General features: G+C 37.1%; 1 protein-coding gene across 1 annotated transcript in view; it reads left to right on the top strand.

The window, feature by feature from the left end:
• The window catches only part of LOC145683867 (transmembrane 9 superfamily member 1-like), an 88,397-nt gene that overhangs the window by 12,536 nt on the left and 60,491 nt on the right, over positions 1-15,370 (top strand). The window contains exon 4 of the mRNA XM_081755487.1: positions 14,388-14,611. Within this exon, the coding sequence (XP_081611613.1) occupies positions 14,388-14,611 (224 nt within the window). The remainder of the gene's footprint in view (positions 1-14,387; positions 14,612-15,370) is intronic.

The following is a 15,370-nucleotide window of genomic DNA, read 5'->3' as shown; positions in this document are numbered from 1 at the left end:
CTATCTGAAGATAATACCTGCTCTGAAACGACCATAGGTAAGCAGGGAGTATCTTTGGTCCGCTACCTTTTCTTTTTTTCATTTCATTGGTCAACTTGGGATAGAAGTTTTAGTGTTTTTGTCATCAGGTGTTTCTTAGAAGCAAGTAGGAAATAATCATGGAATGTCTTGATGTTTTGTCAGGCACACTGGAGTATTTGGCCTCGAAATCCGGTCAAGAATATTTATCATTTAGTATTGTAATATAACCGATTAAATTAAATTTTATTTACCTACATTTTTATTTACCTACATTTTTAAAGATACATTACCGCCAAAACTAATTTGAATATTTTCCTTTGTCTCTTTAACTACTATAGTTTTCTCTTGTGATCTCGCTTGCCATTGTTTAATAGGGATTTTGTAGGCTAAGTCAGTGTTTTATTTACGAATTTTCTAGAGGGGAAGGGAATCTTGAATCTTGGGCTGTCAGTTAACCACATAAGAATTGCAGCCCATCTCTCCAACTACTTGAACGCAATTTCCCCCCGAATATACTATTCGCCCCCAAAACAGAATGCTTAAAATCTTAGCGAGATTCCCCCTCCCCAATGAGTTTCCACACTGGTTCGCATGTCGAATACATTGCAGGCTACATCACTTAGTAGCCTTTGTCCACTCTTTCTAAACAGGATCAATCTATACAGTATTTTCTTCCACCTTCCGTCATAATTTTATCCTTTCAAGCCACAGAAAACACATTCATTCACCTTCACAGTTGCCGTTCTTAAAAGGAAAATTATAGTATAATTAAAAGCGCGATTCTGTCATTTTGAAAGAAAATATGCCTTCCCCCCCCCCAAAAAAAAAGTCTAACGGGTGCAACCAACGCTCTAAAACCAGCCTGTGGGTACTCCTGCCTGCTCCAAATAGAAAATAGAATTTACATATTTTCTAAGCGAGTGTTTGAGAGACGTTATTACATCTTGATAAGAATATAGAATTTCATATATACCGACTATTTACTTGGAAATAAAATTCATATAGTTAGCAAGTAATTGCTTTTGTATAAATATAACTACGCAGAACAGCCATAAATACATGTTTTGTATTACTGGAGTAAATGTGCCAGTCCTCGACCACGTAACTCATTTTCCTATAATCCTTTAATCGTTGCACAGAGAGCAGAACAACTTAGGAGGATGCAACTAGCTCACGTGTGTTCCTAAAGCTATATTTCATCTATATTTTATCCAAAACGGAGATAACTTATACCATTTATGTAATATTAGTCGGACAAACACAGATGATTGAATTATTTTTAGTGTTCGACCAGGGCCGGATTTAATGTTTTGCCGCCCCTAGGTCCAAAAGCGTTTGGCGCTCCCCTCCCCTCGTCTATGAACAAAATTTACATAACAATACAAAATAATCATATAGAAAAAACTTATTTTATAAATATCTTAGTTTTTGTACAAAATTTAATGCATTTTCACTTTGTATCCTGTAAAGAAAGATTTGAAATGTAACAACTTCATTTCTTTAAAGTAAATTTACAGAGAATGATTAATTTGAGTTTTACAATACAAGCTAGTTCAATAATGCAAGAAATTCGTTTCGAATTTTCGACTGCACGTAATAGTTTTAATATTGAAACTACCGAGAGTGTCTCTAAAATGACCAGAATAACTGTTTGGACTGTTGAAATTTATCTAGATAGAGATTAGTAAGGTGGCAGATGTCGAGGATCACATGCGAAAGAGAACTTAGGGGAGGGGGCGAAGCGTATCATACGGACCGGCCTCTTTGCAAATGTACTGCAAGTATAAGGTTAAAATTTCACTTAACTTCGACCAATGATTCAAGCCATAGATTTGCAAAATCAATTATTTCTTGGAAAGCTTCATTTTTACTTTTATTATTATTATTATTATTATTATTATTATTATTATTATTATTATTATTATTATTATTATTATTATTATTAAACTTTGACTCTTTTGGCGGCCGCTGTGGCTCAGTGGTAGAGCGTTCACCTCTGGTGCGTAGGGACCCGGGTTCGATCCCATCCCCAGCCAAGTGAACTTTGTAGTGGACAAACACCGTGTGCGTGGGTTTTCTCATGGTTCTTCCGTTTCCTCCCACTTTATTAATTCCACCATTCATTCATTCTTTCATCATCATCGTTTCCTTAGCCTAACCGGCATAACCGTTGGACGGAAAACTCAAAGATTTCATTTCGTGGGCTATTCCCGAAATAAGAATGTGATGTGTTTTCTCCTTTCGACTTCACAGTATGATATACTTTATAGGTAGATTTCTTTTCTTATTACTGCTGCAACACAGCATAACATGTTTATTAATACGCAATCGAACAATATCCTGCAGCAATAGAATTAGTGAATGTGTAAGCAGTGCTGCCCAGAGAGAATATTGATCTCCAGAAAGGGAGAAGTTACAAGACGACTATTTCCTAGGTAGCCATGTCATTTTTACTACTAATGATAAATAATTTCCATATGTACTAAAAGTACATAAGGTATATTTTTAATATTTTTAAGGGAACAGGATAATTCAATCAGAATAGTCAGTTATGGAATTCTGTTCATGGCTATTTTTGATCTCCTTCCTTTGTTCACAGGTCATTAATGAATGTTTTAGTAAAAAAAAATCTACGATTGCTCTCTTTAGATAAACATTGGTAATTTGTTGAAATGATAATGGGAGAAAAGAGGAAAACTCACGGACATAAAGTTGTTTGTGAAGGCTTAAACAAGGAAGAATCCGGGAAAATGTCGGATGGACGCGGCGAAACCGACGACTGAATATGGGTGGCGAAGCCACTAGTCAGTGATCAATAGGATTAGAATATTTGTTAAGCCTTGGTCCGAAAAAAAAGATTTAAAAAACAAAATTCAGTTCTATTTCATCCTTCTGGTCTCGGAAAGGGGATAAAGCGACCACCTCTAGTGTGGTTATACTTAGTCTGTACTACAAGTTGGCTTTGATTAGATTTTCGTTTGGCATCGTTCTTCGGCAGCGAGGCTATATGAGACATGGACCTACAGTTTAAGCGAAATCCGAATCACCATCGTTCAATGCTCTCGCACCAGGAATAGAACATTGGATCCCGTGCACCAAAGGCACGCGTGCTAGCCACTAGACCAGCTGGGAGGGCTACAAGTTGTATTTGCTGAGACGACGATAATAAGTGAATATCGTTTCACAGTGTGAAACTATAGTAGACTTCCGAACATTACAAATTCAATCTAAAACTAGATATACAACCTTCTGTTGCAATAGAGGGATAAGATCAGACAAAAAACTTATTCTTGAAGCGATTTTTGAACACCGCTTTTCGACATCTCTTACCGTTTACCATCTATGGAAATCAATATTGAAACCAGAACTAGCAGGAATTTACACCATTTCCAATTCTGATAAAGAGATAGGTGGAAATGGTATATTTCTTCGAGACCCCGAATAGATTTCCGAAAACTTTTTGTCGCTGGTTACTACAATTTTTGTGCTATGACCATTACTGATGAAACCATAAAACAGTTCATTTCAACCCAGGGTGCGAAATCGTTTGAAAATGGTGAGGGGAAGGAAGTTCGACTTATTTGTCTGAAAATTTTCATTACAGTTATATTTTCATATTAAGGTATACCCGCATGCATAAAATTTTTGGTGGGGGAAATTCCCTCCGCCCTCCCCCCCCTCCGGATTTCGCACCCTGTTTCAACCAGTTCCGGTTCACGCAGAAGATTGTCGCACGAGATTGAATCTGTTCTTGGAATGCTGAATTGATTCCTGGAAACTGTTTGTCGTCCCCGGAAACCAACGGAAACCGAAAAAAATAGGGGGGGGGGGTCGACATCGTCCGTCTGATCATTATCGAAAACGATTGAATTGTTTGAAATGACCTTTCAAATATGGTTAGCTTTGGACTCAACCTAGGATTTTATCATACGAGTTTCTTTAAAATGTGTATCGTAATGTAGTGGGTTAAAATATGATAAAATTAAGCAAAGTCAAGAAGATTAAACTAGGCAGGAGCGCACACACGGGAGTGGTGCACCGGGTCCGGACACCCCCAAAAAATCGTAACTCAACAGACATGTACACAGTTTCGTAGTAAAACTATGGTTGCTTAGAAGAAAAGATTGATATAGCCTAAAAATGTAGTCATACATTTCCTTTTCTTATAAGAACAGTCCAGTTCTATCAGTTTTCGTCAGAATGTAGGTCTGCACTTAAAAATTACTTGTTTTTTTTTTTTAAGGGGGGGAGGTGTAGAATAACATCAGTTCAATACTACATAGACGTAATATCTTGTAGTATTAGACCCACTTCAAAACTTGGACCCCTTCAACAATAATTTCTGTGCGCGCGCCTGAAACTAGGTAATATATATATATATATATACCCGTTATTTTAAATAAGTGACCATGCGCCCAAGCGTTTTCGAAAATTCCACTTATAAAGGTGTCAGAGGGTATATTTCTAAAACAATTTAAGTTCCCATTTTATATTCTTAAAATATCCAGAGTTTGGAAACATTTGAACCGTTTAAAATGAATTTTTGAACATGATTAGCACTTGGGTCGACTTTTTGTTATCAACTCACTTTGAGTGAAAAATGGATCCTAGGCGCGGTAACAGAGACTATATTTCTTGAAAAGAATGAGGGCTTCTTTGTAGGAAACGAATTTTTTAACATGGGTCGGAGTCGGACTGAGGTTTTCCTTTTTCACTTTCATCGAAAGGAGTTTCAAATGTACGTTACACATTCCTCACAAACCTATTCTTTCCGTGTGGAAAATGGGCTTTCAGCTAATAATAATAACAATAATATTCATATTCTCATAATTTATGTTTATTCCCAGCAAGGCTTCTCTATACCGTTGTAGTGTAGTGCAATATTATATTTTACTAACTTTGTTCTTAACAAAATCATAGTTCTTGCTAAACAGATACTTCGTACTTGTAAGGTATTTAATTTAACGCCTGTTTGCTACAACATTCGTAATGAACTTGAATTGATTGATTAGTTTGAGTTTAGCGTTCCATTTAGCATTGAGGTTATATGAAGCGTGGACCTACAGCTTAACGTGGGATCCGAACCACATGACCTCCCATCGGGATCGTAATGAACTTACTTCTAATTTTGAATGTAGATTAGTTCTGTTAGAAGTTCGTGCCCCCTTGCTTGCTCTTCAAGCCCCCAGGTTGGGAACCACCACTCTAATGGAACCGATCGTTTTATTATTGAATTTGCATAGAGTGAAAGTCTAATTTCGATTCATACTGTGAAATGGAATTCACTTGTTTCTATTTCGTTATTATCAAGTAAATAAATTACAATTCTATTTCATTTCAGAGTCATAACATTTAATTCTGTCTACTTATGGCGAGTTATGGCCATCAGATTATTCGTTGACATGGGTAATACACATCAGCATGCTTTGCCATATATGGCACGTATTTTTGTTCCACCTCAGCTCCGATTTGAGTTATCAAAAGCGACTAATTTTTGTTTCATGTGTTGGGTGAGATGTTGATATCTATAAACAATATATTTTGCTGCCGTATGGTGTTTTCTTTGTTACTATATTAGGTAAGGAAGTGGTCACATGCGGTTTTTGAGAAGTATTTTTTTTTTCAGCACCAAAAAATCATGCAGTAAGAGTTTAAATACAAATTACGTTAAATATTGAGCGTTTACACGCTTTATGGTAGGTTTCGATTTTACTAATACAGTCCTTCGATGCCCTGTACATTATACACCTTGGTGATTCTTGCTGAATTTGCTTCAATGAAATTTATTGCATTTCGGCATCTACGGTCTTAAGCCCTTCACGTTAAAGGCATGACGTCCCTCGGCTCTGAGGAAGCGAGAGCTTGGCTGGCACACTCCCATATGCCTTGATATATCACCGTCCCAGAAAAAAAAAAAAAAAAAAAAAAACTTCTTGTTACATCTCTAAATGAGAGTGCGCTCGTGTAGGCGCTAGCCCTTCAAGGGGATGGCGGGCCACCACCCCAATATTTTTTCTCGCCCCCTCCTTCACCCCTCCTTCTCCCCCCCCCAATTTTTCTACGTATAACTGGTGAACTCATGATCAAAAAACTGCTGGTGTAGAATTTGCCATTGAAATCTATATGACCTCGCCATCCCAAAATTTTTCTTGCCTCCCCTCTTGCCCCCCCCTGCTATTACGAGCCTAGCGCCGCCACTGGTTCAAGCCAGCACGGATAAAATTAAATTTTTTGTTGCTTCAAACTAAAAGAAGAAAACTTTCCTACTATATTAATTGTCGTATACAACAATCAGGGCCGGACTTAAGCGGCTTGGACCGATTGCTCCCAGTCGGGTCCCGCGTTAGAGTGTAATGTATTGTACTATCTAGTACTGCCTTAGCAGCATAATGAGCCCCTGTGAAAACCAGTGTGGCTCCTATGACTAAATTCTGCAAGTAATACATGTAATCAGTGGCGTATTTACGATTTTGTTTCGGGGGGGGGGGGGGGCTTTGCCTGAAAATGTGAAAATTCTGCAAGATATTTCATATACTTTACTATAGTGAGATTTCGGGGGACTTAAAACCCCCTTAATACGCCACTGAATGTAATTAATACATTCTGCTTGCGGGACCCTCGGCCAAGTGATCATCAGACTGTTAGATGGCTCTCTTACTCTTGGCTTGTGAAGTGCTCACAATAACATATTGCAATACATGTACATCCATAAATATAAACAAGGGAGTGTATAGCCTGTTGGTGTCTATCTAGAATTTGAGGGATTGAATAGTTTGTATTAAGTTTCTGGAAACAAGCAATATTTTCTAAAGTTAATTCTGTAGTAGTTTCTTTATTTCTTTACGTTTCCAACTTCTGATAAAAAAAAAGGCCTATTAAGTGATATGACACCTCCATGAATACCGGGATGGTATAGTCTCAATGCGATTTCTTTACATGTTTTTCTGGAACCTCGAGGCCCATAATAGTGTTCTCAATTGAGCTTGCATCTTCTAAATCCATTAGATTACTTTTTCCCCTTACTTTGAAGCATTAAAACTTTAATTGTTTAACGGTGTGACTTCCTTCAGGAGCAGCCTCTACTTTTAATTATGCATTTGAAGGCATATTGTTCGGCTAAAACACATTAAATATGAACATTTCTTAATTTAGACCAAGTTTAAGAGTATTAAAACTGAAAATTTGAAAGTATGCGTTGATTATAGCCTGTATTTTGTTAAAACAACACCAAAGAAAATTAAAAGTTAATGAAAGCTCAATAAAGATGTTTATGAATGAAATTTACGTCATAACATCAGTTTTAGTCGAGAAGTTATGTGTAATACTTTTGAAAATGGTAAGCATAGTGTGGTTCTAGTTTTCAATTCATCTTTACATTTCCTTATGTCTATTAAAAGCCAGTTCTTTAATGGCGTAACATAACGGATAGGGATGCGCACGAGACGAGTCGAGACAGAATTTTCCTGACAGAATTCGAGTCGAGACATCACTTTCACAGCACATTTTCGAGACGAGACAGCCTCAAATCTTGTCTCGTGCGCATCCCTAATAACGGAAAAATAGTACGTTATATAAAATGAGGTAATATTAAGGACTGCGTTAAAAGAGGAAATGTAATTATGTCAATTTACAAAGCTATCGTGAAATTTAGAGTGTTTTGTTTGTTTGTTTGGAGCTTAATATTCTTTTTCATCAGTGAGTTTATATGAGATCTCGCTCGTCTGGAAGATGAGAATACTTACCACTTATTCACAGTGAATCAATATGAATAAGTGCCTTGCAACCCTTAGCTGTTTCGTCAGGTATGTGCTAATATTCAGGGTAATTAGATATGATAAATCCGCAATGAAAATATTGTGTCAAACAACATCAAAATCGAGTTGTAACCAGGAGTAAAAATGGATCTGAAAAGATTGGGGAACGCATGACGTCATGCCATCCCCTGTGCTTATCTTTGCCCACTATATTTTTTAGGAAGTGGAGAGACGCCATAGATATTTTTGGAAGTGGGAGATGACGTCCCCCATGTTTTCCTTCACTTTTATCTCTGGTTGTAACAAACGACACGCCATCGTTTCAGGGTAGCTTTCGAAAAAAGACTTTAATGAAACGATGTGTGTGTGCCGTATTTTTTTTTTTTTTTTAATGTTGAATTGCTATCTTTCTTTTTTTTAAAAAAAAAACATTGATTTATATGAGGAAGTATTTTTCTTTTAAATAAACGAGATTTTAATCATTCAATTTTACTAATTTCTCCCTCTGGCCTATTTAAGAGTTCAATGTAATATTGTATTTATTTTTTATTTATATATATTAAAATTACATAATACAGTCTTTAAATTTTGCATGGAATACATTTAAAGATCTCAAGAAGAAGTAGTCAGTAAAATTAACTGACTAAAATTCTTTTTATTTCAAAAAATTAAAACAATGTTTCCTCATATAAATTAATGGCCTGAATAACCATGATGGTGCAAGTTATCAGCATTCTTAAGAGCTACTCTTGTTTATTGGGATTTAAAGAAGCTACGATTAAATAATACATAATTATTTCGCTCGACTTTTCTATGAACGCACAGCTTCATTAGTTGCTAGTAAATAAATTTCCTACTTCGCAAGATAGTTGAGTTGAGTTGATTGTAGTTTAGCGTCCCTTTCAGCAGCGAGGCTATATGAGACGTGGACCTACTGATTAACGTGGAATCAGAACCACATGAGCTCCCTCCGGGAATCGAACCCGGGTCTCCCACGCCAAAGGCGCGTACGCTAATCGCTTAGCCACGGAGGAGCTCTACTTCACAAGGTAGTTTCCTTACTCTATGATCTCACCAAAAAAAAAAGTCATGGAAGTTGTTACTAAAACAACAAAAACAAATACCTGCCTCAAAGAAATACGATGCACTCATAATAACCATGAAAGAGTCGGTTCTCTATCGAAATATGTTTGAAGTCCTCTGAACAATAAAATGACAGCTCAGACCTCAAGAAAGTGCTTTTTCTTTTTGTAAAGTTGTTTCAGTCTTCCTTTACAATTCTGCACATGGAATGAGTTTCCTATCTTTTTGACTCTAAAGCAAGTGAGTCCACGTGAGTGTGAAGTGGGCGCGGGCTCGCACTCAATTTAACTCGCGCTCGCTCGGGCTAACGCTCACTTCTCTCAACTGAGCTTGCGCTCACTTCGCTCAACTGGGCTCGCGATCAGTTCTCCCAACTGGACTCGCGATCATTTCTGTTGACTGGGCTCGCACTCACTTCTCTCGATTGGGTTCGCGCTCACTTATTTCATTAGAGCTCGGGCTTAATGGGGTTCGCACTCAATTATTGAGCCCGAGCCCGGTTGAGCGTGAGTGCCGAGCTCACGAGCGTCGGGCTCGCGAGTTTGGACACCTCTGCTACCCACTAGACCAAACGAGGGTCTAAGTTACTATCACTTCCCTTTTTAGTAGATATATAAGAATGGAATTCTATCGTATATACTTGAGATGCTCAATTGCTTGCATGAAACCCCTTTCTTGATGTCTATTACCATTTTTCATATTTGGTTGCATTAGATAGTAATCCTGTGGAACAGATAACGTTGAAGTATTGAAAATCTAGGTCGTATTATATGAATAGTTTTCGTTATGTTGAGAAAGTGGTATCGGTATACCTTGATATGGAAAACAAGAAAACATCGGAAACTATCCAAATACTGAAAAACGTCGAAAAATCCCGACATTTCAAATTATCGATCGATACATCGAAATATCGCAAGGCCTACCCACGACCGTGTGCACCAAAGGTGCGCGTGCTAGCCAATAGGCTAGCGGGAAGAACTGCGTCGAAACTCACGAAATCGGCGCTCAACAATTCGGAACTCATGTTCACTCGACCTCAACCTCATGAAGTGAGGGTGAGGTTGAGTGAGTGTGAGGACAGACTAGTGAGATTAGAATGATTTGAGCGTGAGGTCAGACTGGTGATGTGAGCGTGAGGTCAGACTGATGTGAGCGCGAGGCCAGGCTGGTTATGTGACCGTGAGGTCAGACTGGTTATGTGAGCGTGAGGTCCGACTGATTATGTGAGCCTGAGATCAGGCTGGTGATGTGAGCCTGAGATCAGGCTGGTGATGTGAGCGTGAGGTCAGACTGGTGATGTGAGCATGAGGTTGTGTGAGCGTGAGGTCGAAATGAGTTTGTGAGCGTGAGGTTGAGTGAGGTTAGGTCAAAGTGGTCACCTCTGGTCATATCAATAGTGTTTAGGAGACGTGAAGTTAAATCAAGAACGTTTAGGACTTAATATTTCTTTTGGCCTAAAATATAGAAGTAACATTTGGTATACATCTTGGCCTAAAATATAGAAGTAACATTTGGTATACATCAAGTGGGAGAGCACTCTTTCACAAATCGTTAATTTAGAGGCCAGGTGGAAAACGTGTACATAAAATACGTTACTAGGTTTATGGGTCAAAATATCCACTGATACAGAAACAACAATCATGTGAAGAACTCAAAGAGAAAAGATGTAAGCCTTATCATTCCTTGTCAAAAGATACCCGAGCATGTGTCCAAAATATATGAAATTTATTACTGCTTTAAGGAATACAAGGATTAATACTTTAGTTATTTTGAAACATGTATGTACTATCAATCATGAAAACTTAGGCACTTAACATTTAGGTTTCCAAGTTGTTCAGAATTTACTACAATGCTGCTTTTGACGGTTGGATAATGCAACATCCCTGAAGGAACATGTTCTATTTGCAATATTGCAGGACCGGCAAAGATATCAAATGCTATGTGAATCGAAGAAGCATTATAGCTGTCTTTCATAAGTGAGGAATTCTTCCACAAGGTAGAAAATCAATGAATAGACCTCGTACTCCGTACTAAACTGTAGTAGTCTGTTACATTCACTGTTGCTAGCTAAAAGTATGTGATAAACGCACTTATATGTAGAATTAAGCTGAACCTTTGAAGATGTCCGCACGGGAATAGTTGGACGAAATATATAAGAATCAGTGCAACATGAAGGTAGAAAGATTTTATTCGTTATGTGTATAAGTTGCGTACAACTGAAATATGTAATAAATATTCTTGAAACTCAGCTTACTATTTCTCAAGAACGCATTTCACATACCGCAAGAACAACGGTTGTACCTATTAAAAAAGAAAAAAAATCGCCATCTGACCTTTGGGACGTCCTGTACTAGGTTTGAAAGATCCGGAAGCCGTCTGTTCTCAGAACATGAAGGGTTGCTCGATAAGCATTTCTTGACTGTGCTAATCCATTGTATGCATCAATGGAAGATGTAGTCTTCTGTTTGAGAACTCGTTTTTTTTTTTTTTTTTTTTTTTTTTTTTTTTTTTTTTTTTTTTTAATCTTCTTTTAGATACAAGTCAGATCGGTTTCGTTTTGTTTGTGTTTGTGATGTGAAATATAAAAATGAGTTTCCTCTACACAGTTGCGTTGGACACCAAAAAGCCTCCAGAGGAAGTGAATAGGTTTTAAGGACCACTTAGTGTTTCTGCAGCTGATATTACAAAAGTTGGAGACAACCTTGAATAGTTTTACAGACCCCGCCACGCGAAAGATAGGAAAGAGGAAGAGGCTGCTAAGACTAAAGAGTTATTCCGAATTCCATTATAGAAACAGTAATTCCACTTACCACATTGACAACTAAACAGGAGATCGATATGCATTATATGCAGTTGAATACCAAGCCATTAGTTACGTCACTAGCACCTGTGCCAGTTTTTAACATATTAAAAGGCCACAACGAAATTAGAAATGTTAATAAAGGAGAATAAGAAAAAACTTGATTTTACCTTCATGAATATTTATTTTTGTTATACAGAATGTTTACGTATTCGGTTACAGTAGTAGTTCCCAACCTGAGGGATGTGACGCACGAGTAAGGGGGCGCAAGCTAGTGACAGAAATAAACTACGTTCGTAATTACAAATATTACAAATGTATTAGTTCCATTAAGAACAAAACTGCTAAATCAGGGATGTAAATAACCACTCGCCCGGGTCGAGTGATTCATCGGTGCTGGCGAGTATTTAATATCATACCGAAGGTGAGGAATGATTTCTATTGTGGGATGTGGACCAGTAGCTTTTTTCCTTGGGCTAGTAAAATTTACTTGCTTATTTGCATCCCTGTGCTAAATAGTATGCTGAAGTTTTGCAGGAAACAAGTATGAATTGGTGAGAGGTATTATTATTATTAGTATTAGTGTTGATTTGAAAATTCAATGGTCATCTGATATCGCAAAAGAAGTCAGGCCAAACAAGATTGGGTATCATTGTGTTACAATATATCGCCTACTTGACAAGAGAGCACGTTGGTTCAGTGTTAGAGCTCTCAAATCTAGTGCTAAGGATCTCTGGTTTGATTCCGGTTGTGTGGGTTTGTGACTGAAAATATCATTTTCTTCGGTTTCCTTACGGTTCTTGGATCTCTTCTCAGATTCGCATACCACTCATTATGATTCACTTGCGGTGATCATTCGTTCCTTTAGCCTAGAAGGTTAGCCATGGTTTAAATTAGAGATTTCGTTTCATTTCGGCTAGCCTAACCAATGCGTACTGCTTTACTTATAGTATCATCAAATAAGTATCTATGTACAACGAAATATTCATGATGTTTTTAAGTGAATAACTTGTACTGATAAAAATATGCTGTTAATAGTATTATTATCGATGTAAGGTATGCTTGCGAGCCACTTACCACAAATTTAGCAAAATAATAGCCTTCATGCATTATAAAATAATATGAAATTCCTAGTTTTACATCGCATGGTTATGCTTTTTAGGCTAAAGGAGACAGGTGATTAATTACATTGAAAGATTATGAAATAACTGGTGCAATGTGAATATGGGAGGAAACAGGAATCTCGAGAAAATCCACGGACTTGATATCCTCCACAAACTTGCGTAGCCTGGTATCAAACCAGGGATCTACTACTGAGGCACCTTGCCACAATTTCTCATACATGATGTCTTATGCTGCTCTTTTCGTTCTTCTAGAATCAGTGACTATTTATAATTACTTAAAGAATGTAAAGAACATTTACCGCCGTATTCTCTGAGGATAGATGTTATGAATAATCTACAATATTTCAAAGTCTAATCTGACATCTCCTCACAGCAACAGGTTGAGTATTTTTAACTACTTACGTTTTGAGTTCGGTGAAAATCCTTAGAACTTTTACGGAACAGATTTATAAACTTGGGGGAAAGTTAACGTAAATAACTTTATAGAATAAACTTACTAATTTGATGTTCCCAGCTAGCTAGCTTATAAATGCAGATTATTATTTTTAGGTGCACCTAAATACGAGAATGGGAAATTTTTATAGTGGAAACACTTCTGCAAGTTGGAAATGAAACGGAACTAATTATCTTATCTAGCCAGGGGCACACCTATGGGGAGAGGGAAACATTGGGTCTGGAGACCCGTAAAATTTTCATAACTCTTTTTGAATAATATATTTGTGTTTTGTCTGCACCATGGGCGGAGAAGAACTTGTGTTTCACGGAGTTCCATTGGGTGGAGTACACTTTGGACTTTGGAAACCCGTGTGGGTTATAGGTTTCAAGGAGGGCAGTGCAAGTATGGCAGACACGGTACGGTCAGTCCTCCTTGAAAACGTTATGAGCAGTACCCTCCTTGAAAGCTTTAACACATCTCGCCACTCCTCTGTGTGGTAACGCCGCACGCAAAATCATCATGACATTGCTTGCTGTGCGTCCGGGACTACATTCAATTTTTTACCAACTTCACTGTTGTATTTTATTAGCATGGTGAATGCACAGCACACAACTCTTTAGACCGCCACTTCACATATTATTATAGTCGTCTTGTCATAGTATCTGCGCGTTGCGTCGGAAGGTCGATTCTATTCGCTGTGAAATAGTTAAGGCATTGACTAACGTGTGGTAGAGGTGACAATATCTAGTTACGTTTTATTTCACATTTTCAGCAGTGTTGCCATTGTTGAATTTCTAATCCTAGTAAGTAACCACTTTCCACAAAGCACAAGTAACTTATTAGGTACCAAATCTGCTGTTTGAACTAATTTGTGGTTTCGTTTATATATATCGACACTATTAAAATTATAAAGAACGTAGTTATGTAGTATAATATACTTATATCCTACCATTCTTGTTTCCTGGTCTTTTTCATTTACATCAGTGGAGTTTATCTTATTTGGTGATTTTTGTCAGTCAAAAGAAGAATATTAATTCTGTAGGCTTCTGTCCAATTAGGCTTTAAAACATTGCAGTTATTTTTCATAATAATTGTACTCAGAGAACAAGGAGATGAACGTTATAAGTAGATTATGTACAAGTCTAATTTTAAAAATTCCGTTATTTCAGAGGCAGTAGATCATCGTGAACTATGCACAGTGAAGCTTAGCAGCAGCGATCTGGAGCAGTTAAGATCAGCCATTGAAGATCTCTTCTATTTTGAATTTGTTCTGGATGATCTTCCCATTCGAGGATTTGTAGGCCATTTGGAGGAAAGTGGATTTGTGCCACATAGGCACAAAGTCTTCCTTTGGACCCACATACATTTTCTTATAGAGTACAATAAGAACCAGGTATGTTACTATTTAAAACTTTTTTTTTCATATTTATTTTCCTGTAAATAATCATTTCGTATGAGTTTTTAATACTAAAACATAATTACTGTAATAGTAATAATAAATACAAAAATAAACAATATTGTTGTTGAGTTGTAATCAGTTGGCGTATGTATTGTGCTCCCCAACTTTCACATAAAAAATTGTTTGGTTTCCGAATTTCTCTGGAGAATTGTACTAAGAATGGAAAGGCTACCATTTGGTTCTTCCCAGCAATAATTCTAGATTCAGATATTGTGTCTTTATATGAAGATTGGAGGCATACCAGGTAAGCAGTGATTACGATTTGACCACTGTCCCACCGTTCTCTTATTTCTAGAAGTATTTTTGCTGATAAGTTCGTAAGGATTCTGTTGTTTTTGCATGAGAAGCTAATCGAGTAATCAAGTGTAATTGTAGTGTAAACATCTAAAAATAAAAAGTGACACATACTATAATTTTTCTACATTACAGTCTGGCAAATTCACTTACCACCAGTAGATTAGAATCTTTTACTGGAGAATCATCTCACATCTCAAAATGAAATATCGTTGCACTTTTGTCCGCGCATTTGAAGAGGGGTAAGATCTTCTAATTAATTTTTATTTCTTAATTCTTACTAATTCTCAACTTAATTCTAATTTGAACACAGAAGTCTTTTTCTTCAGAAACTTTTCAAGTTGGGTACGATTTCCTGTCTCGAAACTACTCTTCTTTGATATTCACAAAATGGAATAT

This window comes from Thermobia domestica, chromosome 4 (genome assembly GCF_964235325.1).
Source record: "Thermobia domestica chromosome 4, izTheDome1.hap1.1, whole genome shotgun sequence".
In the NCBI taxonomy this organism is placed as follows: Eukaryota; Metazoa; Arthropoda; class Insecta; order Zygentoma; family Lepismatidae; genus Thermobia; species Thermobia domestica.
This window is presented reverse-complemented; position numbering and strand designations above follow the sequence as displayed.